We start from the raw sequence: 26368 nt of genomic DNA, 5'->3' as shown, positions 1-26368 counted from the left end.
TATATGGATCCTAAAAGTGTTACTGAAGTATTGCAGAACGATGAACCCAAATATCACACGAAATACACCAAACTCATCAAAATGAGCGCAAATAACGCAACGAACACGAATGGATTCATTCTTCTTGTCAACAAAAAGTTAAGTTAAAGACATATCAAAAACATGTTCTTACACACAGAAGACAACGATATCCACATATTTTATAAACAAAGCAATCCTTTCCCAAAATCATTCATTTACGAAAAAAAAATCCATAGTATGAGAAACTGAGCTTAGTAATAGAAGCGTACTATTCAATAATCTATACTCTATGTCAAGAAAATGTATTACTTAGTTCTAAGATTGAAATTTAAAGATGCACGAAAAAATTGAGCGAATTAATATTAAGTACAATTGCTCGTAAATATAGTGAAATACAATCGGCACTACAGATTATACTTTGAAACTAGTGTCACAACAAGTCTGGACTTATTAAATAAATTTACAATAAAACTACAAAAGAATAAAAAAAACGTAACAACCCTAACTATCCGAGAACCCAAAAATCCTAAAATACCCCCTCTTGTGCACAGTGTAAAAAATAACAAAATGCATTAATCCATGACTCATCCTAGTATCATTATTTTTGTTTCGTACAACTTTCAATTAACGTAATAACTTAACATATTATTTAAGTATTTATCTGTAAAATTACTACAGTATTGTTTTTTGCATAATTAATGATACTACACTTTATTATTAATTCTTTATTACTATTATTACTTATACCATCACATTACAATGTATTATCCTCTCGAGATCAATAATCAAATGCAGTATTATAAGTATAAAGATATATTAAAAATTCATTACTTTTTTCTCAATGATAAAATCTTAAGTCTCTTAAAAGAGTCATGTTTACTAAAAGCCGTCCCCTAACGAAGTTGACTGTGTACTTCGTGGCTCCCGGAAATGTCAAGTGATAATCGAAGTAAGCCGTTAAGCCTAAACACATCAAGTCAAAAAGTGCCAGCCTCATAGTACGTGAGACAGAGAAAATGTAACTAAAACTTTGCGTAAGGTTCATTCCTTTGCACAACGATTAACTCAGTAGCTCGCTACCACTCATAGGGCGTAGTCTTAATTTATTCACAATTGTTAAATCTTAAGAGAGTTTTTATAACAGCACTGTAAAACATAACATGACAGTATAAACATAAACAGAGATATTACAAACAACACTATAAAACATTATATAATAGTATACATTAAGAATGTAAGGTTCTGCATTAAGTTAATTCAATCGAAGATATAAAAAAACATAAGTTACAGCATAAAAAATTGTATACAAAAATTTAACTACGAAGTACGTGTTTCATATATGAATTTATTAAAGAGTCAAAATTTTTATAACATTTAAATAGATTTAATATAAAAACTCTGGAGATTAAGTAACAAAAAAATAATATTCTGCATGAAAATTTTATGTAAACTGTATTTGTAGAAATTATAAAGTAAAATCTAGAAAAATTAATCTATTTATTAAGTAAAATCTGTGGAAATGTTCATAAAAATATAATGAAAAAAACATGGTATATAACGTTCTATTGTTTTGCATTTAATATAAAAATTTGATAATTAAAAATATTTATTACAGTATATTAAATTTCACTTGAAAACTCTAAGACAAAGTACGTATTAAATGTATGCATAGGCGAGAATAAGCGTAATGTAAAAACGCGAACATATAATTTATTAACTAATAGTTCACAAAATATCTTCCGATCATTTGTTGTTTTAATTTTAATCACATAAAACGGTAAATGCGTAAATGATAAAAATTATGTGCATGGATGGCAAACGTGTCATTTAAATGATATTCAGATCTTTTCACTATTTGAAAATCAACTTTAAATATCTTGGAATATTTTAGTAAAATACCCACAATATTAAGTGATTCTACGTGATAAATAAATCTAACGCAGAAAATGTTGAGCTTCATTATAGGCAGGTTCAAGTTTTTAAATAGCAGTAGACACAGGTTCCTTTAGCTCAGTGATTACGTCGATGGACTTTTATGTGGTAGGATCAATGTTTAATCCCCGGTAAAGTATTAATTTTTAATTAATTTTCATTCTTCCGTTTCAGCTCAATTACCCTTACAAGTGTCTTTTAATAATTTATAAAAAAATTTATGTAATACGACAATTTATTACTAAGTGTAATATTACAAATTATCCTGATAGTAAATAAATATACTTTATGTAAGCGCGCGGTAGCTCAGTCGGCTAGGTCGTGGATTGGCACGCGGGAGACCGTGGTTCGATTCCCGGCCATAGTGCGACTTTTTCGGGCAAGTATCTCTGTGATTTTTCACATGTGCTTTTTTATCACGCAATGCTCCTCAAGGAGGATTTAGGCGACTTTCTCGCAGCATAATTGCCTAATTTCCTCCTACCCCCCTCCCAATAATGGGAGACCTTCCATCCCTTTCCTTGTCCCTTTCCCAAGTGCTAAGTGCCCATAGTAGTGCCCTTATTAAAGGAGCTGGACGTAGAGCACTATAATATAAAAAAAAAAAATTATGCTTTATATATATTAAAGTTCATTCATGAAATTGGATACACGACTTTAAATCTAAATACAATGACAAATAATGCATTTATATTTTATATTTTACGTATATAAAATTCCAATGTATAATCACTGAATGGATTAAAAATTTAAGGTTTTGACTTGTAAATATGTAGTTGAGTCCATGACCTTTAATTTTAATAGAAGGTAGAGTTAAATAATTAATCATAATTATTTAACAATGGGATTACTGTACGATGAAGAAGTTTCAACCAAACCTCCTTTTAACTTTCTTACCATATGCACCGTTAAAACACTTGCTGAGTAGTACAATAACCCTGTTATAAAAATTAAAAAAAAAAAAAATTTTAAATACATCCTAAGGCGGTGGGTTGTTTAGAAACATTCAACTATGAAACAATTTTTATTATTCAAAGTAGTGAAATCTTAATAGTTAAGTTTTTTTGTCAGTGTGTACATTGTAAGTAAGTTTCAAGTTCAGATATAAGAGTTGAAAGTATTTAAAAAATCATCATGAAAGACAAAAAAGGTTTGCCAAATAAAACACTATGTATTATCCTAAAATATGTTAAATACGTATATTCAGTGAATAGGTAACCGTTGCTGAGGTGAGGTGTCTATCGTTAGATATGGAATATTAATAATAATAAATTCAAGTAAATTGTAGAAGATATGTTTTTAACTATTTATTTTTCCAGGTTCATTTATTTTTAACATGGTAGCAGTTCGTGGTTTAAGTTGCTTGTTTCGTTCTTGTTTTTTTTTTATTTTTCACGGGTCCCTTTGGAAGCACGTGACAATCACTTATAAAAGAAAATGTAAAATTGAAAATGGATAAAAAATATGTGGAGTATTAAAAGATTAGTATAAACGTGCGCAGTGATATGTAACACATGTGTTTTAGTGAAAAATTGATTGATGCAAAAGAATTAAAAAGCTTTATGAAAGAGGAAGTTCCGACCGTGTTTAGTAAAAAGAAGTGAAAAGGCAATGTTTGAGTATAGGTAAATGAAAAATATACAAGGAAAAGAAAGAACTCAACAAATCGACAACGAAAAAATCTTTAAACAGATAAACGGTGCAAATTTTAAGTTAAAAAAGAAAGACAAAGACTACGTGAGAAGGAGTTTTTTGAAAATTTTGAAAATCGTGCTGTGTATATTCAAGTGGTCGAAAGCGAAAAGGAAGAAGACAACATAGCGGACAGTGTTGAATTTATGTAACCAATTTTTGATGGTAGTAATTATAGTTTGTGGAAAAAAAGGATATCAATATATTAAAGGTTGAGAAAATGTGAAGATGTAATTAAACAAGAAACAAGAAATTAAAACGAAACAGAATCATCTTGGAAAGAAAAAGATTTGAAAGCGATAGATTACATATGTAGTGCATTAACTGTAGATCAATTTGAATTAATACATGAGGAAAGAAACACGTATAAGATTAGTAAAAAACAAGATAAGTTATATTTAAGAGAATCAACAGCATTGCAAATATGTGTGAGAAGTAAATTAGATAAAATTTAATTGAGCGACTTTAAAAAATGTTGTAATTTTTAAGTGGATTTGAAAAAAAAAATTGAATTAAAAAATTAGCAACGATTAATAGAAAGAAAAAGGTTTATCATTTACTAAAAACATTACTTCCCGCATTGGAACATATTGGTAGTTTAATAGACGTTTTGGGAGAAGAGGAACAAATAGTTGAATACGTTAAAAACAAAATTAAAATGTACGAGATGAAAGATCAAACATACAAAAATGAATATAATAGTAAAAATTAAAGTGTGTTTGAAGTGGAAAAGAAAACAAAATAGAAACTGTTACAAGTGTGGTAAACCAAGACATTTTAAAAATCAATGTTATAATAAAAATTGTAATTAACGACAAAACACATGGAGCGAATTGTGAACTGGTATTTCAAATGACAACAGAGGAAGAAGTAGTCAACAGCGAGAAGGCGGACGAGGTCAGTTCAGCAACCAACAACAGCGAAACTTTCACAACAATAACAGAGGCCATGGCAAAGCACAGCGTGGTCGTGGTGGATATCACCAGTGGCAGAATCAACATTGGCAACAACAAAATTATCAAGATAACAGTGTTAATTATGATCGAAGCGATAGCGAAAATGAACGTACTAACAAATACTTATTTTGTACAGTTTTCAATAACAATGTAAGTATTAATAAGAATCAAAATCTTGCTGATTGCAAAGCAAATGATTTTAATATGAAATTAAATGGATTTTGGATAGTGATAGTACTGATCATACTAGTAAAAACTTGAATTATTTTTCCAAATTTATAAATCTACAAAAACCAGTCAATGTTAAATAGGCGATGAAAAAATTTTGAAAGCTACGAAAAAAGAAATATAAATCTATTATTCAAATTTAATGATAAAATTAAATAAGTCGATATAAAAAACGTTTACTATGTTGAAAAAAAAAGATAAAAATCGAATCAGTGTTAGTAAAATAAAAAATTATAACGAAATTATTATAGAAAATAATACTACAAACATATTTTATAAAAAGAATTAATTGCTTACAACAGCATATAAAATGAATTATGCATACAAAATTTTCAGCACAGTACATAAGAAACACGCATATGACATAACATGTAATATAAGTTAAAAAAGAACATATTACAGAATGCTAGGCCGTATAATTTTGATTATTTAAATATTTTATGTAAAGAAAAGTTAGTCGAAGGTCTGCCTAATAATGTAGAGGATGATTATTTAAAATGTGGCATTTATATTCAAAATAAAATGCATAATATTGAATTTCATAATGATAGACGTAGAGCAAACGTTATGTTAGAAGTCTTACATGTAAATTTAAATGAGCCTCATAAAGAAGTTGTAATAACAATAAATATTTTTTAATTATTGCTAGCGATTGCAATAAAATTCATAAAACAAACAAAATAAAATTTACGAATAAAACTTATGATTGTTTAGTAGATAATATAAAAAAAAATTAGAAAACTCGACAGAGAAAAAAATAAAAAATTTGATGACTCTAAAGTGTGCTTAGTTGCGTGCAACAAAAATTAATTTTTTTTTTTTTTTTTTTAATAAATTGCTTTAAACGCTTCAACAGGTAATAAAAAAGGCTTCAATTAACTATTAAATAACAAAAATGTACCCTTCACGAGATTTAACAGTGTAAAGATTAATTCGAGCGTATAGGCGTAAAAAATGCGTTTAGGTTCTCAAAACTATCAAAGTAAGATTCATAATAAATCAAGGGAAGTTTCTGTCTACGCAAATAATAATAAAAACCATGAAAAAAAGCTCCTTGCTATGACACTGTCACGACATAGCAACGATCCGTATGACCCAATAACACAACAAAGTTAAAATAGGCTGTATACGTCCTCGTAAACTTAATATCATAAATATTTTTTTGTAAAAATGTCCGTAATTAACCAAAATTCCATGATATTCTAAATAGAAAGGCTGTACGCCACCAAAGATAGCAGGAAAAACAGAATAATAGATGACAACGTACAACAGTTAAAGCACTTTTCGACTTTAAATCTTGTTATTTATTAAGTTTATCATTAAGAAAAGACCAAAAAATACCTACAATTCTGAAAAATCTGATATCACAGGCTGCACGCCACTAAAAATGCGTGAACTTACAGTGATATTATTAGGTACATATAATAGCAATAAGTTTTAACAATTTTTTCTTTCTGACACTATTAATTACAAGTGTTATGTCGCAAAAACGACCGAGAAATATGGAAACTTTAGAAAATTTTATTATCAGAGGCTGCACGCCACTGATAATGTAAGGACATTTATTGATAATCCTTAGTACGTATAACTATCATAAGATCTAATAATTTTTACTTCCCTGAAATATAAGTTTCAAGTGTAATTTCGCAAAAATGACAAATAAATACGGAAAATTAGGGAAAATTTATGATCGCAGGTTGCACGCCACTGATAATGAGTAGTCAATTAATAATATCACTTAGTATATATGAGAGTAATAAGGGCCAATAATTTTCGTTTTCCGCAATTATTGATACCAAGTGTTATGTCGCTAAAACGACCGGAAAATACGAAAATTTAGGAAAATTTATTACCACAGAGTGCACGCCACTAATAATGCATAGACCATTGTTGATGTCACTTAGTACATATAAAAGTAATAAGGTTAAGCAATTTTTGTTTTTCGAAATTGTTAATTTCAAGTATTATATCGCAAAAGTGACTGGAAAATGCAAAAATTAAGCAAAAATTTGTTATCACAGGCTGGACGCCACGGATAATGCATAAAATTTATTGATATTACACAATACAAATAAATGTAATAAGTTTTTACAATTTTTGTCTTCCGGATATTATAATTCTAAGTGTTACATCACGAAAATGACCAAAAAATTCGGAAATTTAGGGAAAATTTCCATCACAGACTGCACGCCACTGATTATGCGTAGACATACATTGATATTGCTAAGTACATATGAGAGTAATAAGTTATAACAATTTTCATCTTCCGAAATTATTAATTTTGAGTGTTGTATCGCAAAAATGACCAAAAGTAAGGAAATTTAGAAATATCTATTATCAAAGGCTGCACGCCACTGATAATGCACAGACGTTCGATGATATCACTTAGTACAGACAAATAGAACAAGTTTGAACATATTTTGTCTGCCAAAGTTATTAATTTTAAATGTTCCATCGCAAAAATGACAAAAAAATATGGAATTTTAAGGAAAATTTATCATCACAGGCTGCACGCTATTCAAAATGCATGGACACTCATTGATGTTACTTAGTACATATTAGAGCAATAAGTTTTAGCAATTTTGGCCACACAAAATTGTTTATTTCAAGTTTTCTGTCGCAAAAATGTCCTAAAAATGCGGAGATTTAGGGAAAATTTATCATTACAGGCTGCACGCCACTGATGATGTATAGGCATTTATCGATATTACTTAGTTCGTATGACAATAATAAGTTCTAACAATTTTCGTCATCCTTTACGTTGTTTACCGACAGTTAGTACAGGTTGATAGTAGCGCCGCCCAAGCACATGGCGTTACCACAACATACGTATCTCAACTGCTGGCAGCATTTGCGGAATATAGCTGAAATGTTTTGTTACTTCTGATATTAAATATTGTTAAGTAGCTCATGTTTCCGTATGTGTGTGTGTGTGTGTGTGTGTGTGTGTGTCTGAAAAGTTTGATAGACACATTACTGAAGCTCGAGTATACAGCCAAGTATAGCCAAGTCCAGCTGCAACTGAGCATACGTACCTACAGGTATTATATAAGGCGTTTGATGCGAAAAGTGCGGGAGAGCTAAATAGCAATGTTTTTACCTCATTTTCTTAACCTTGTTTCTATGCTTAATGAATGTTGCAAATAGCATTTTTGATGTATTCTTCAGTCAGCTTTTCGGTAGTCAGGTTAGTTTTGCTAAATGAAATTTAATTAAGGAATTTAATAAAAAATACCTTTCAGCTTACCACTTCCTTATATATATATATATATATATATATATATATATATATATATATACATATATACAAACACGTATGGTGCACCATTAAAACAAAGCTTAGAACTCTTAACATCCGGCTATAGTTACGATGATCTGTAGAAACGACTGCCGGCTTTCCAGATTGGTCGGTGCGTGCGCATCATAACATAGAGCATCATTTGCAAGTTTGGACTGTTTCGAGGATCTGAAGGATCCAAAGTCATACTGTATCAAAACGGGGACGTTAAAAATATTATATCATTGGAGGATTAAGGTGTATAATAAAGATAATTGGATTTCCGATGGAAAGTGACGTACAGCGATGGCTAATTAGATGGCCTTTGAGCTCTTTCTCATGCGGACTCATAATGTTAATTTAAACACACCTTCACAGTTTTGTATATTTATATATCCATGCGTCTAGACCACTCACCATACTACTAAATTAGAAATTTTTGTGAAAAATTGTGAAGAAACGGCCAATATAAGGAGTAAAAAGTGTCGAGTATGAATATCATGGATATAAAATAAAGCAAAATAGGTCTACACATGTGAATCATGTTTTCGTTTATATTTCTCTCACACTTTCTTTCTCTAGTAGCGAACTTTTTTCTCTTCGAACGACCTATGAAGCGGGTTTCTCATTCTCTAATTCCTCTCTTGAGTTGTTTCTCTCTTTAATGTCCAACAGAAATCAGCCATCATGTTGATATCCTATCTTTCTTGATATCGATTTTCCATTTCACTTATATCTTGATGGAATCTTTCTCCTTGCTCTTCGCTGTAATCTCTAAGGTTTTCTGGGAAATAGTCAAGGTGAGAATATAAAATTTGTAATTTGAGACTCATCAAACAACTCAATTGTTTGAAATTGTCTAACAACTTTTCAACTATATTCTGGTAATTCTTAGAAAGAGACCTATGGTACTTAGAAACTTTAAATTCTGATCACTTAAGGACTCATTGCTTGTACCTGTAACCAGGGCATCTCCACGTGGTGATGGTGAGAAACGGGTTTATGCGGCAGAGTTCCTGGGTTAACGGCGTTTATGCCGTCATGGCAGGCACAAGCAGGGAGTGCTTTACGATGCAGGGATTCGGAAACCCAGTATCGGTGGCTGGACAGGGTGAGAAAGCAATTGTTTGAAATTGTCTAACAACTTTTTAACTATATTCTGGTAATTCTCGCTCTTCTCATTCCCTAAAAAGTTCTGAGATATGGTCTTAAAACTTTGCCATGCTGCTTGTTCTATATTATTCATCTTTGTAATAAAATTGTCATCATGAAACAGAGCACGAATTTGAGGACCATCGAATATACCCTCCTTCAATTTAGCATCACTTATTGCGGAAAACTTCTCACCTAAATATTGAAAGCAATCACCATCTTTGTTCAGAGCTTTGACGAATAGCTTCATGAGACCCAGCTTGATATGAAGAGGTGGTAGCAAAAATTTGGAAGGTTTAATCAATGGTTCACGTACGATGTTCCTCGATCCTGGATGAAATTTAGTTTTCTTTGGCCAGTCTTTTTTAATAAAATGATTTTTTATGTCTCTGCTATCCCATAAACGTAAGAAACAGGGATTTTTTATGAATCCGGATGGTTTATTGACCTAGTATTAGAGTTGAAACTTTGAGATCACCGCAAACTTTTCATTGTTTTTTCACATCATTTTTCACATCGTTTTTCGACTTACAAGAAGAACATATTTCGAAAAGATTTGAAAAAAACTTTTTTTAGTTTGATAACGCTCACAAACGCAATTTCCTTTTGTTTATACAATTTCCTCGGAATTTTGAAAGTTTTGGAGCTAAACGAATTTCTAACCTCAACTCAGTAAAAAATGAAACATAAGAATTGGAAAAAATCTGCATGAAATTTTTTTTTATACTCAGCTGGAGCATAGAAATTCGATTTTTTATGATTTACTGTGATTTCCTGCTACTTTTTGCGCTTTTTCTGCTGTTCTTTGCAAATTTATTAATATTTTGAGGGTGTACGGGTCAAGCGGACGTCGAATTTAGATTCAGCACGTCAAAATATATAAGAATGGACCTTGACACATGTTGACAAAAATGTTGTTTAATGTTTTAAGAGCTAAAAATATGATTTCTTACGATTTTCGGCTATTTTCTGCAGTTTTTTGCGATTTACTTGAAATTTTGAGGGTGTATGGATCAAACGAACCTCGGATTCGGATTCAACGCATCAAAATACATATGAATCAACCTCGTCAGATGTGTAAGAAATTTTTTTTGAATGTTTGAAGAGCTGAAAATGTGATTTTTCACGATTTTCGGCTATTTTTCTCAGTTTTTCTGGTCAAAAGTACAGTCCATTTTTTTTGGTGTGCCGGTATTATTTTTTCCGCAATCACTGTACATAAATATATAAAGTATCAAAAAAGCCACCTTGCACATCAAATTTTTAATTTAGTAGTATGGTGAGTGGTCTAGACGTATGGATATATAAATATACAAGACTGTGAAAGTGTGTTTAAATTAACATTATGAGCCCGCATGAGAAAGAGCTCAAAGGCCATCTAATTAGCCATCGCTGTACGTCACTTTCCATCGGAAGTCGAATTATCTTTATTATACACCTTAATCCTCCAATGATATAACATTTTTAACGTCCCCGTTTTGATACAGTAAGACTTTGGATCCTTCAGATCCTCCAAACAGTATAAACGTGCAAATGATGCTCTATGTTATGATGCGCACGCACCGACCAATCTGGAAAGCCGGCAGTCGTTTCTACAGATCATCGTAACTATAGCCGGCTATTAAGAGTTTTAAGCTTTGTTTTAATGTTGCACCATACCTGTATGTATATATATATATGTATATTTATATATATATAAGGAAGTAGTAAGCCGAAAGGTATTTTTTTTTAAATTCCTTAATTAAATTTCATTTCGCAAAACTAACCTCACTACCGAAAAGCTGACTGAAGAATGCATCAAAAATGCTATTTGCAACATTCATTAAGCACATTCATTTTTCGCAATTTACTCGAAATTTTGAGGGTGTACGGGTCAAACGGATCTTGGATTCGGATTCAGCGCGTCAGTATACATAAAGATAAGTGGGTCTGGTCAAAAGTGCAGTCCATTTTTTTTTGTGTGCCGGTGTAATGAAAACCTCTTTAAATTGGTGGGTCAATGTTAAAATGGTATTTAAAATTTATTGTATTTATATCTTATAAAAGGTAGCAAATAGCAAAAGGAAAAAAAAACCAAGCGTGTAGGGCGGAAAATTTTCTATCAATCAGGTCTTTCACTTACCTTTCAACATGCACAAAACTTGGTAAAAAAAATCAACAAATATTTTTCTAGCATTTACGGTGAGAACAAGTGAAGAGGAGAAAGCAGACACTGCGAGCGGCATGGCTTCGAAGCCAAGCCATACCCCGTCCATGCTCTACCACTGTTTGCCGCGAGCCCTGAGCTTGGATGAGCAGCGATCCAGGCTATAGAGCGCGCTGTCTTCTTTCTCAGTGGCGACCCGCCGTGCCAGTCTTTTTTCCGTGTATATGTAGTGACGCAAGGTAAAAGGCCATAGGAGAGGCAATAGTCAAGCAGGCACTGCTGGATCAGATTTTTGTTTTTTAGTTAACGGGTAGCTCTCCAAATTTTTTCAAAGTCCAAAAAAATCTTTTAAAGAAAAAAAAAGTCTCCAAGCGACAAGAGTTTTTTTCGTTTTGCAGAATTTTCTATTAGGTATGATCTGAAGTATATAATTTTTTTATTTTTTTTTTTTTAATTGTAAAATCAGTCAAATAAAATGGTTTTCCCGCCTAACAGAGAACATAAAAGAATTTTTATGACATAACTAGCAGCCCCCCGTCTCGGCTTCGCCCGAGACTTACTAAATAAAACACCGTAGTGTGTTGACATGTAATGTGAAACATTTTCAGTTAAAAATTTTACACATATTCCTGATACATCTCAGAACAAAAATCTTCTTATTAAAAACATACTTTTTCGGAATCCATATAGTTTATTTAGTTAAATAATGAGGTGTAAAAATTCAAAAAAATTATTATGCTGAAAAGTACCGTGTGTTCTTTATGCCATAAAATAATCGGTGGCCATAAGAAGCCGTTGATTTACAGTTTCTCCCGTTTAATTCACGAAAACGGCTATTTTTTAAAGCTGTTAAGATTTTGAACCCCCAAAAAATTTATATTAAAAAAAAATTTTTTTTTCTCATATCTCACAACTTTATTACCAGAGCAACAAAGTCCTGGACCTTAAACCCTACATTTTTATTGCCACAAAAACACAAATACATTTTCTACTCATTAAAAAATCTGAAGTAGGATCTTTAAAGATTTCAGAGATTGTTGTGAGGGTACAATGAAAAGCTGATCTCTCACGTAATGGACTCTTTAGTTGTCGATTTTGACGCTGCTGTTTCAATCTCGATAAATTTTCTGCGTCAGTTTCTTGACGCCTAAGTAAAGTTGTATTTATTAGATACACTTCAAGTTTTTCTTCCGATTCACCCTCTTGCGACTTTTGGCATGCTTAAAATTTGTGTGACCCCTAAAGTGTGTTTTCTGTCAACTTTGTTAAGTTCTAATATATTTGGTGGCAAGGTAGTTTGACGTCCGATGGCCCTAAAAAAGACCGGTGAGCTTCTTAAGTCAACTCTTTCTTGACTGCAGTTAACAGCAGTTGTGACTGCCTGGATACCTCAGGGTGATCTTCTCTGACTTGCTGTTGAAGACCCAGACTGATTGGGAGAAAAATTACAAAGTCCGAAGCTTTGGGGCTAGTTGTAGTGCTCTTTCCCAACGTCTCCCGGTATAACGTCGAAGACGTTGGTGTCTAAAGCACCTTTTTTAGTTGCAGATTCAGTTGTTTTGGTGATCTTAGATGGGGAGATTGGTTAGTGATACTTGTCCAGTGGAGGCTGTCCCGTTGAATCAAGTTTTTTTTTCCTACATAGCTGTTATAGGTTTGCCCAACACAGACATTGGAGAGGATCAGTGATTCCTGGTTGAATGCTTAGAGTCAAGAGGGTAGTATAGGGTCGTCGGTCACCGGGTTTTCGAGCCTTGCAAAGAACAACTCCGCAGGTGACGTCTGCTAGTGAATGGCTGACTTGGTTTAATAATGCCCGTCTTGAGTTAATATAGTCTTTTAGTTGACGAATCGCTTCCGAAAATGGTAATAAAAATGTATTTGTTGGCAAGGTAGTTTACACTTAAGTGGATCCTAAAAAGAACCGACGAAATTGATGGTTAAGTATAGGGAACGTAAATACTTATAATGGCGTTAAAAAGCGCCAGTGGTGAAACTTCCAGGCTATTCTTATTCCTGATGATGAAGAGCTGGCTACGGTTGCTTGATTCTTACCCTGGGAGTCTCGATGTGCGGAGACTGTGATGGAGGAAGGTACGCTGCTGACCAAAGAATATCTCGTCTCGGGTCGTTTCCCGGATAACCAACCGCTCATCGTTAGACGGGAACATGTGGGTAAGCGCATTGGGGACGCGATGATCAAGAAGGTAGCCGATGTGGCTGCCCATGCCCCACAGAGCTCAGTGCTGTTTTTCCTTGCTTACATTTGTAGCCACAAATTCTCTAACTGCACCAGGTGGGATGGTGGGACTCCCTCACAACTCTGATGAGTTGAACCAGATTGTGCTCTGGCTAGATATGTCTCCTGGTATTGTGGCAGAGATGGCATCGGTTGGAATTAATTTTTTTTTTTTGATCGCACTCGTCGAGTTTCAGGGTAAGTGGACACCTAGGTCCCTTCCCCCTTAGAGAAGAGAGTCTACCGTAACCGGGATACCCAGCTGCAAGAATATCATCAGCATTCGCTATGCAGCTCGTTGAGTTGCCGAAACTCGACTACATCACTACGTAGACGCTCCAGCCTATTATAACCACACTTATTTAATTATGTTGCAGGTAGCTTCGATTTTATGTCGACGCAACCTAGCGGATTTTACTGAACTAAAGAGAAAAGCTGGCAAGTTTTTGCAAAACTTTGAGCTCATTTATTGCTATTGTTATTAAATTTTTGAAGATAAAAACTATGCTTAAACCATCTGGGAAGTATCATGAATCAGTGTGCAAAATTTCAACAAAATCGGTTCAGTAGTTTTCGCGGTTAGCGATTACAACGGTTTTAGCGCTTCTGCTTTATATATTAGTAAGATACTTGAAATTGATAATTTCGGAAGCAGAAAACTGTTAAAACTTATGACTCTCATATGGACTAAGTAATATCAATAAATGTCTATGCATTATAAATGGCGTGCAGCCTGTAATAATAAACTTCCCATAAATTTTCGTACTTTTCAGCCATTTTTGCGATAAAACACTTAAAATCAATAATTCTGGAAGACTAAAATTTCTGGGACTTATTACTCTGAAATAAACTAAGTGACAAAACTAAATGTTCATGCGTTATAAGTGGCATGCAGCCTGTGATTATAAATTTTCTCTGTTTTTCGTATTTTTTGGATATTTTTGCGATATAACACTTGAAATGAATAGTTCCGTGTGACAAAAGTTTTAAAACTTTATATATTTCTACGTACTAAGTAATATTTATAAATGTCTATGCATTATCAATGGCGCGCAGCCCGTAATAATCATTTTTCCCTGAATTTCCGTATTTTTTAGTCATTTTTGCGACAACACATTTAAAATTATTAATTAAAAAACACAAAAATTGTTGGAACTTATTATATTTACACGTACTAAGTAACATAATTAGATAATTATACATTATTAGTGCCATGCAGCCTGTGATGATTAATTTTCCCAAAATTTCCGTATTTTTCGGTTGTTTATGTGATAAAACACTAGAAATTACTATTTCCGAAAGATGAAGATTGTTAAACCTTATTAAATTTATACGTTTTAAGTAATATTAGAAGACGTCTATGCATTATTAGTAGCGTGCAGCCTGTGATAATAACTTTTCCCTAATATTCTGTATTTTTTAGTCATTTTTTCGACATAACACTTGAAATTACAAATGCCGGAAAAAGAAAATTGTTGTTACTTATTACTTCCATACGTACTTAATAATATCACTGTAAGTTTAGGCATTTTTAGTGGCGTGCAGCTTGTGATATCAGATTTTTCAGAATTGTAGGTATTTTTTGGTCTTCTTTTAATGATAAACTTAATAAATAACAAGATTCGGAAGACGAAAAGTGCTTGAACTGTTGTACGTTGTCATCTATTTTTCTATTTTTCCTGCCATCTTCGGTGGCGTACAGTCTTTTTATGTAGAATATCATGAAATTTTTGTTTATTGCCAACATTTTTACAATAAAATATTTAATATATCAAGTTTACGAGGACGGGAAATATAAATTTTCATTTACTTTATTTTACTAGCACTAAGAATATCGTTTCAGTATGGATGATTTTTTATATTTTAAGTCATTTGTACATGGGTATACAGCACATTTTAACTTTGTTGGGTCATTGGGTAATATGGATCATTGCTATATCGCGGCAGTATTTCAGCGAGGAGCTCTTTTTTATGGTGTTTATGAGTTAATGCGTGAACAGAGACTTACCTTGATTTGTATAGACTATATAAATCTTAATTCAATATTTCTCAAGTCCTAAACGCATTTTTTACGCCTATACACTGGAATAAATCTTTAAACTTTTATATTTTGGGAAGGGTACATTTTTATGATCTAAAAATTGACGGGAGCACTCCTTATTACTCGCTGAAGCGTTTGAAGCATCTCAATAATAAAAAAATTTTTTTAAATGATTTTTTCATTTTCGTTGCAAGCAACATTGCAAACTTTAGAGTCATAAAACTTGAGATGTGGTAATGGGAAAGATTTCATAAACAAAAGTTTTTATGAATTTACAATGCGTAAAGGCATTATAATAGATCCATGCCCTCTATATGTGTATGAGTTAAATGGAACTGCAGAAACATTTAATCGATCAGTAATGGAGACAGCAAAGTGTCTGTTATTTGACCCAAAATTAAATATAAAATTTTGGTAAGAAGTAGTAAAAACCGCAGTTTACTTAAAAAACAGAACGTGTAACACTGCTTCTTGACCTGAAATAAAACGAGGCGCCGACGTAGCGCTAGCAAATCTCGATCGCGTTCGTCACCGTTGTCCCTCTCACCTCTTGGATTTCTGCTCCTGAAAAAGGGGGATAGGCGCGGGAGTTCTCCCGTTCTACGGGAAGAACTATTAATTTACACACAACAAATACCTTTCACTGTTTCTTTTATTGAACACTTAACACTAATACACAGTATCTCCTTTCACAATACACGACACGACGCTTCACCTCGTCCTCTGGACGGCGCTTCAGCAACTTTGCCTCGCACCCAGCGAGCCGCGAGCGCTCGTCCACCACGTCCTGCTTGTCCGGGACCAGGAGGGGCTCCTACTCGTCCTCGACCCACACTACTACGCACACACTCACACTCCGTCCCCCAATCTCTCACACTGCTATACACTCTCTCTCTCTACTCTACTCTACTATCTACCCTAATACACGACAACACGCACGAAAATGGCGGCCCTCCCATGCACCTCGCGGTCTCTCGTAAACCTCGTCTCGTCAACCCAAACTCTCTCTCTCTGCCTCACCTCCTGGTCAAAACGTCCGCGAGTCCAACCCGGCGTGATGTCGTCCGGTGTCCTCGAGCGGGTCGTTCATCCTGCGGCTTCACCCTTTCTCTTCTTTCTCTCTCAACTCTTCTCTCTCTGCTTCTTCTCTCAGCGGCCGTAGTCCTCGACCTGGAGACCTCGTCATCCTGGGAGAACACAGCAGCTTCTCGTCTCGCACGTACACTTCTCTCTCTTCTCTCAACACTCAACGCACCTTCTCGAAAACTCTCTCTCTCTCTCTCTCTCTCTCTCTCTCTCTCTCTCTCTCAACTCTCGCCACGAAAACCCGTCAAGTCACCGAAGCTCTCGCTGCTCGCGCTTAAGCGTGCAGTTCGAGGCTCTACTCCCGACTCACTCACGATCTCTTGCTCAAGCAATGGCCGCCGCCACTGCCACCGCCACGCATCTCCTCTCGCAGTCACTCTCATACATAGCAGCTGCTGTGTCTCGGTAGTCGCGTTCGCACCTTCCCTGTCCCTTTCCACTGGCACCGCTGTGTCTCTGCATCTCAGCTGTCCGTCCGTTGGCGTCCTCATCCCCTCCTCTCAGCGTGTATACAGCTCCCGAAAACAAATAGTTCGGAGAAGCATCAAATTAATGCTTCTTGTATACACGTTGCATCAGCGAGAGCATTTTTGATATTGAGGCCATTTTGCCTCGTTACATACGTTATTAAATATATTTGAAAGTAAAACTCCACATAAAATTATGATGGGAGTTAAGCGAAACTTAAATAATATAAAATTGTATGGAAGTCAAATATTTGTAAAAGTGCCGGAGGTCAAACAAAATAATAAATGGGATGAAAATTATCGATTCAAAATGGGTGCATACCAAGAAATCAGACAGTAGATATAAAGCTAGATTAGTAGTAAGAGGTTTTGAACAAAAAGAAAAAATTGGCTTTAATATTTACCTGTAGCAAAAACACAAACCCTTAAAATTTTTTCGGCTTATTGTTTACAAAATAATCTAGTTATTAATCAAATGGATGTGGAATCAGCTTCCTTGAATAGAAATGTAAAATCTGAAGTGTATGTTAAACAGCCGGAAGGTTATAATGATGAAACAGACAGAGTATGCAGGTTCAAAAAAGCAGGTTTACAAAATCATCTAATTATTTATTAATCACATGGATGTGGAAATAGTTTTTTGAATGATTATTGTTTGTATTATATACATGATGAATATGATTCAATGTACGTAATTTTCTTTGTTGATGATTTATTGGTATGTAGTAAAAATCAAAATAAAATTAACAAAACTAAAAAGGTATTAAAAAAATTTAAGATGAAAGACATAGGTGATGTTAATACATATTTTGGTATAAACATTGACTATAATCGTAAAAGTGGTATAATGACATTAGATCAAGAAAGATATATGAAATCTTTAGCAGAAAAGTATGATGTGCAATAAACGCAAAATTATATGAAACTCCAATGGAAAAAAACTTAAAATGTTAACCCGCACAGTCGGCATCTGAATTTAAAAACTTCAGAAATTTGATAGGAGCACTACAATGAATAAGCTCAGGAACAAGACCAGATATCAGCTATAGCGTAAACTATTCAAGTAGATTGCAAAACTGTTCAAATCAAACTCATTACAAATATACGATAAGAATTTTAAAGTATTTGTACGTAACAAGAGACATTAAGTTACCGTATGAAAGAAATTTTAAACTCGATATCTTGACTTATTCTGTTAATGCAGAATGGGCAGATAATGTGGTTGATAGAAAATCAACTACTTGTACTTACGTTGTAAATTTGTTTAATTCTGTAATGCATTGGAAATTTAAGAAACAAGGGAGCGTAACGAAGTCTTTGACAGCAGCTGAGTATCTGGCATTGTCCGAAAGCGTAAGCGAAATATTATAGATAAGAGTATTTAAAAAAATTTCTTAATTATTTTTAATAAACCGATAAATGTTTTTCAAGATAACTCTGGTGCGATTAGTATTGCTAAATTTGGTAATTGTATGAAAAAACTCAAAATATATCAAAACACATTTTCACTTTGTAAACGAGAATCATTCAAATGGTATAATTAATATAGTTAAAATAAACTCAGAAGATAACGACACTTTTACTAAGGCACTAGGGAGAATGAAGTTTGTTAAGTTTAGAAAGGATTTAAGATTGATTTTGAATGAAAACATTATTGATTCGAATTTGTAACATTATGAAATTTCAAATTTAAGAAGGTGAGTTAGAATATAAAAAAATTTGAAATTACGCGCGCGGCGCTGAGATGCTAGGCCATGAGTATGCGTAGGAGCTCTCGGGTCGCGTGATTAATATATGTTTGATGACGATACTTATATTAAGTTAGTGGGTAACCGTTGCTGAGGCAAGGTGTCTTATGTTTGATATGGAATATTAATAATAATGGACTTAAGTTTATTGTACAAGATATATTTTTAACTTTTTTTTTCTAAGCTCACTTATTTTCAACAGTTAAGTAGTAACGTATCAGGAAAATTCTCGTCATTAGGATGCTTTTAAAATTTGTTTTCAGGTAATTCAGTTAACAAAAAAAATTTATTTTTCTAATTTTATTGATAAGAGAATTTTATTATTCAGCAAATATTTTTCAAGTGCAAATGTTGAAAAGGTTAAAATGCTACTACTTAAAAAAAGTTATTCTTTGGATTTCTTCAGGCCTCAGATTACTACCACAGTAAAGTTTTCCTTAGGCGAGTGAGTTTATGTTTCTAGAAACTGTGAAAATAGGCGTATTTTGTTACATTAAGGCTGCACTTGGCGTATTTTTTTTTTTTTTTTCTGTACCTCCTCCTCTTTTTTTTCTCTTTTTAAGTCCGCTTTTTTATATTAACTTAAACACCATACATACATATATGCCAATCACCGGAGCTAGCACATCGTGACGCACGTGTAAGGAGAAACCGAATAAGATAACGACATAAGAACTGGTGTACTTCTCCTTCTTTTCTTATGCGTTAGCAAATTTGTTTATATTGTCTAGTGAAATTCAATAATTATTTTCTATCCTTTCTTTCTCTGCCTTAGTTATTCGTAAAAAGGGTGACATAATTGAATAAATCGACACTCAAGCCAGGATGTTGGCCAACGTTCGCTCAATGAAACTCGACAACAGCATACTGCATCTTTCTCCTTCTTTTTTCTTAGCACTCTTATAATATCAAGAGCGATCAAACCAAAAAATTACGTGAACTGTAATGCGATCTATTTTTGATGAGCGGATGCTAGAACCAGTATCGCTGTCATATGATATTCCTTAACAAATGAGCATTACCCCAAAATCAAAACAATATATGTAAAGGGAGACGGAAAAACATAGAAAATTTTCCCCTCTTCCTACCACGAGATGATGCAGACTAGTTCTTAGAACTTATGTACGTCTCATTGCCTCTAGCCAAGGAGGCAAAATTTTCGGCTCTATAAACCCATGGTTTCCTTCACGAGCCAGTCAATCCAATTTGTGGCCAATCATGGCCAGGGAAGCTTGGGTGTATACCTAAGGCAGTAGCCAGACTAGACACACAAACTAGAGCTCCCGGTCGGTGCATATACGTGACCTAGAGAACCTAGCCAATTCGTTTGGATTTAAATTAAATTCGGCCATCTGGATCTCGTTTCGAAGGTCAATTTTGAACCCTTTTTTTTATACAAAAACAAAAGTAAGTAACATTTACACTTAAAGTAAATTTTTAAGCATGCCCATAATTTTTCGCGTAAGACCCACTACTGCGTGCCATTCAATCCAGATATTGGTGACCTGGCAGGTGGTGAAAGAAAAATTTAACTAAACGAATACTTAAAGTATCACTGCTACGTTGTGTGTTAGTTGGTGTAAGTGCCAACAGCCAGGAATCTAGCTTTTATTTTGAAAAAATCAAGTATTAGCACTACGTTATATACCAGTTGGTGTAAATGCCGAGGGCCGGGCAACTAGCTTTTATTTTGAAAAAATTAAGTCTCAATACTACGCTGTGTGACAGTTGGTGTAAATGCCAACAGCTAGACAGCTAGCTTCTATTTAAAAAATTAATCTCTAACGCTAGATAGTGTGTCACTAGTGACAAATGCTAGTGGCCAAACGACTATCTCAATTTGAAAGGCAAACAACTTGAAAATTCCAAATAAATGGCCGGTTACGAGCCGTTGGTGAAAATGTCGATGGCCGAGTAGCTAGCTAGCCTTCTCTACAATCATCCATTTTGTTGCCACCTCAGTGCTCCGTAGTTAAACATTTCTATCATGTCTCCAGGCTGTTTTGCAAAAGCTTAGACCTAAATATAAAACTAACTGTTACACCATCTTCAACGTAACAATATTTTATGTATTCAATGGCTCCCATAAAATATGTGAGGTAAAAATTAAAGTTTTGTATTATTTTTAGTTATGTGTTTGTACATCAGGAATCCGTAAAAACGTAAAATTAATTTATTTATCTCAAGGGCATTCAGTAAATTAGTAGGAGTTTCTACCTTATCAACAGCTTTACCATAGTATATTTTTATTTATGATTCATCAATGGTATAGCTAACTTGATGCGAACTAATTAGAAGAGATACAAAGCTTATACTTCAAAGAATAATGTAACCCTTAATTCGTCATTATCCATTGACAGTTGAAGCTGAAAAGTTGCATCATGTAGCTGTAAAAGAATACCAAGGTTCTTGTACCGATGTTTTTGTCGTATATTAAGATGCAACTTTAAAAATCACGCGTTACATTTTTTAAGCTTTCATATTTAATAGATTATGAAAACTTTGAACTTATATAATTCTTTTAAGTACCAGATTTGTGCCTCTTGTTATCATTTTGTGTCAAATTAGCAATAAAATTAATAACTAATAAAAATGACTTGAGGTAAACCTGTTAATAAGGTAGAATCTCTCGCTAATTTACTGAAGGCCCTTAATGAGTCTGACAAAAAAAGCCAGCAAAACGTCGCAACAAAAAAATATGCAGAGGAAATACAAATAAATTGGAGTACTTAATTTTTGACTTAGTTTCGAATAAATTGCCGATTCTGTCCTCAATCCAGTAAATAATGTGCATTTCAGTAAATAACGTGTGAATTCTCTTTTGTTTTCTATATTAAAGGTGCTGAAAACCAACAGCACCTTGTTTACTTCTTGATACCAATTTTCTATTAACTAATTTTTATAGAAATCATAAATACAAGATCACTTTCGATTATTCCATTCAAAGTGTTTTTAGTTTTTAATACAAAAAAAACTTATTTATTACACTGAACTTTCTTTTCTTAAATGTTAAAATTCTTTTCCGTTTTTGTAAGACAAATATAAATTATAAATGCTACTTTTTCGTACCTGCCACTTATACGTTAACAACGTTGAACGTTTCGATGAGTTGGAATAGTGCCGACATACAAAATTGCAAGCCACAGATAATGCTAGCAAGCTTCGTTACGGTGAATGCAGTCACATAACAATCATGCATAGATTGGACTTTTTCAGTAGATATTGTTAAGTTTGAAATAGTGTTTCACTGACACTTTTTTAAGAATCCAAGAAGAAAAATTTTACGGGTAGAAAGTCTGTTTTACAACATCAACTTATTTGAATGTTATACGAGGTGTGTTCAAAAAGTAATGAGAATTTTTAAATTTCGCGGGTTTGGAGAGTCCGCCTGTATAAAATTTTTTTTTATTACGTTGGTACACATGCCCCTGAAGTACGATACAATTTTCTGCAATATTTATTGCTTACTTTTTGAGTGACAGCCGCTAGCGTTAGACGTGTTTTTTGAGCTCAGCGATTTACGTTTGTGAAAAAAAATGGATCAAAGAATTTGTATTCATTTTTGCGTAAAAAATAAAATAAAGTGTAGTGAAGTTTGTGAAATGTTAACAAAGGCATACGGTAAGTCTGCTATGAGTAAAGCAAGGATTTACGAGTGGTATAAGCGTTTCTAAGATGGCCGCGAAAACGTTGAAGATGACGAACGACCTGGACGCCCAAGCACATCAACAACCTATGAAAACGTGAAAAAAGTGGCATAGTGCATCATAAATTCTTGCCACAAGGTCAAACAATCAATAAGAAGTACTACCTACGAGTTCAACGCCGTTTGCATGAAGCAATTCGAAAAAAACGTCTGGATTTGTGGCAATCAATTCATGGCTTTTGCACCACGATAATGCACCTGCTCACACTTCATTGCTTATTCGTGAATTTTTGGCCAAAAACAAAACTGTAACGATGCCTCAGCCTCCATATTCGCCAAAAATGGCTCCATTTGACTTTTTTCTATTTCCGAAAATAAAGAGAACATGAAAAGGCCGTCGTTTTCCAAGCATAGATGACATTCAAAGCAAATCGCTGAAAGAGCTAAAAGCTATTACAAAGGTCGAGTTTCAAAAGTATTACGAGGATTGGTAAAAGCGTTGGCACAAGTGTATTATATCCAAGGGGAATTTTTTGAAGGGGACAAAATAGATATTGATGAATAAATAAATTTTTTTTTTCATGAAATGAGAATTATTTTTTGAACACACCTCGTATGTTACATGGATATGATGCACTGGAGGACTTGAGCATTTTTAAACCGGACGACAAACATTTATAAAATTTAGAGATTATGTTGATAAAACATGTCAAATTTATTAGTGATAAGGAAATAACGGGCCAATGATGTATTTCTTTTTAAAATGGCTTTTATAAAACTGTCAATTAAACATGTAACTTTACGCAAATCATCAAGAAACTGACTATACCTTTAAAAGTACGCTATAAATGGAAAACAATTATCTTTTCGTAAAAACCGCTTTTTTAAAGAAATCTACTTTTATTCTTAGAACAAAATATTGGTAACTGAGATTTTACAAAAACTGAAAAAAGAATAAGATTGTCTTCGTATAAACAGATGATAGTAAGAAAGTCGAAAAGTCTTTTCGACGCTATTTTAATACTTTTTTTATAAATTGCAAGACTTACAGTTTAAAATATGACCATGATATGACAATTTTGAAAAAGTAACATTAATTCATTTTTTAAATATTTTAGAGAAGATCCTTGCTTGTTACATTACTAAACGTCGAAGCCCCCTAATGCTTAGTTCGTAAAAGAAAAATGTATCTAATTAAAATATCTTTTTATTATTATATTAGTATTCCAGTATTTTTTTCTTTTTTTTATTAAATCAGTGATCGAGTAAACTCTACAAAACAAAAATACAAAAGCACTAGATTAAGGCTTGAGCTATGATGAGATAAATTTAAAAGTGTGTGTAAGTTTTACAAAATTTTTTTAAATATGAATGATTTAAATACAAAAATGTACTTTACAGATTATGTCAATCACTTTTCAACACGTTCAGCATTTATTCCTCTGCAATAATATATATTTTCTAACTTTTTAAAATATTTACTGACCTTTCTCCACAAACTAATCGACTGTCTATCGTTGTCCTTGTCCATAGTGATATCGAGAGCTGGTATTTTAGCTATTGATCTCTTTCTTGGAGCACGAGTAACAGTTTCAATCTTTGTGCTAGCGCTTCTTCCTCTCCCTCTTACATGACCTCTTCCCCTCGCTGATGGAGGTATGTCGTTAGCTTCGTTGTTATCGTTATCATCTTTGGACGATAAATTTATCATCTGCGGTGTAGTAGCATTTTTGTTTTCTAAGACACTATTATTCTGTAAGTTGTAAAATAAATATAACAGGCATTTCGAAAAAATATCAGTAAAGTTATAGGCTTCATTTAATTCATAATCATTATGCCAGCATGACTCAATATTTATTTATAAGGTGAAAGAAGTACTTGAATACATTCAGCTTTTGAGGCATTAAAAATTTTTAACATAACTCTTATACTTTTAACCGTCGAAAACACGGCTTAATTTTCATATGTTATAAGATTGCTTGCAACACTACCAGTTCTAATATATTTTTATGTTTCAATGTACACAATTGACATTTTACTTTTATGATTACATTTTCTTTGCACAATTATATGCTTAACGTTTTTAATATATACTAACATTGTTTTTAATTAAAATATTAAGAATTTGTACTTGCTTCTCACTACAAGTACTTGATTCTTGTAGTAACACCTCTCGTTCTGAAAACACTTAAGTGGACTTCTAGTGAAAACAATAATTAGAAGCTTGAAGACTGTTTTTTAATTATTGAACAAAGACGTTACATTTTTCAACTTACTAACAATATTCATTCTATCTTTGATATATCTTTCAATAAAATAAGGTAGATAACGTTTTCTATATTATTTCACTTTCGTGTTATAAATATTTTATAATCTCAATTTTAAACTATCAAGATTAAAGTATTAATCAAATATAGAAAACACTATTGTAATTTTTTGTAAAGTTAACTTTTGTTCCAAGAATAAGCTGCATGAAAAAATTTTGGCTATTCAATTTATGTACACTGATGGAAATAAAATCTGCATGTACTGTGAGGATGCAATCATTTACATGTCTTTAATGTAATTCAACCAATTCTATACAAGAGAAAATAATAAAAATTTTAGGGTACTCTAAAACAATCGCTGCAAGTCATGGAGAAAATTAACCTCCAATTAGAGAGCCACATTTTAAACACAATTTTTATCATCAAGGATATTCAACATACACAAGAGTTTCTACTTAATCGACTACTCTACTTTAATAATTTACTATGAATGAAATATTTCATCGATTATATTATGTAAACTGACAAGAACATCTGTCTAGCTGTTACTTTCAGGAATCTAATGAGCCCAAATTATTGTAGTCCATTACGCATTAAGAGAGAAAAATACATCTTGTAATCATGAAAGAGTACTCAGATACTTATAATCTGAAATGTAACGTTTTTTATTAAAGATTAGATTATTCGAAGCACAATTTTTTTTAGAAAAGTTATACTTTATATCGGATGTATCGTAGTACTTTTTTATAAGATATTTTTAGTTTGTTATAGCTATATAAACTCTTATTTTTAAATCAAAACTATTTTTATTATTTCAGTCACAAAATACAAATTAAAAATCTGTACAAAATCAGCAACTTAATTAAAATACACGAATAAAACATAAAAAAGTGTAGAAGTAAATAAAAAAAAATAACTGAATTTACATGTTTATTGATCAATGAATCGGTAGGTACAGAAAAAATGTTGGAATATTTCTTTTTACGCTAAATGTTTGAAAAGTATGGAAAGTAGTTTTATAACAAATAGAGTACTTTTCTTCTATGTCAATCAATTAACCGTCGTTCAATAAATCTTTAAAAACAATTTGTAATCATTCTGGATTTTTTAATCAAGCTTATAAATTATCGTTAAAATACAACAACATTATAAGTTAATTTTTCAAGGTTTATATTTGACAAGAAAAATTTAAGAGAAGTAAAATAACAAATCTTCAACAATACAAGGGGAAGCTTGTTATAAATTGTTAACAAGATGTTATAAGATTCATTTAACAAGTGAAAAAAATTTAGAAATAATTTGATAGTAGAAGGCTAACATTTTCAGTCAATTTCACGAGTAACAAAGAAAATGTAACTAAAAGTACACAAATTTTTTTAACAACTAAATCCTTATTTTTAAATGACATATTAGTATTTAATTTTTTTGAATTTGGTCTACAAGGCTATTTTAAGTTTAAGTTCAGCTTTC

General features: G+C 32.7%; 1 protein-coding gene across 2 annotated transcripts in view; it reads right to left on the bottom strand.

The window, feature by feature from the left end:
* The window catches only part of mre11 (double strand break repair nuclease mre11), a 167991-nt gene that overhangs the window by 23259 nt on the left and 118364 nt on the right, over window positions 1–26368 (bottom strand). For both annotated transcript variants that reach the window (XM_089596247.1, XM_089596248.1), the window contains exon 11: window positions 24118–24384. In XM_089596247.1, the coding sequence (XP_089452373.1) occupies window positions 24118–24384 (267 nt within the window). The remainder of the gene's footprint in view (window positions 1–24117; window positions 24385–26368) is intronic.

This window comes from Copidosoma floridanum, unplaced genomic scaffold (genome assembly GCF_036245765.1).
Source record: "Copidosoma floridanum isolate Cflo_tuat_1 unplaced genomic scaffold, Cflo_Japanese_pri ptg000030l, whole genome shotgun sequence".
In the NCBI taxonomy this organism is placed as follows: domain Eukaryota; kingdom Metazoa; phylum Arthropoda; class Insecta; order Hymenoptera; family Encyrtidae; genus Copidosoma; species Copidosoma floridanum.
This window is presented reverse-complemented; position numbering and strand designations above follow the sequence as displayed.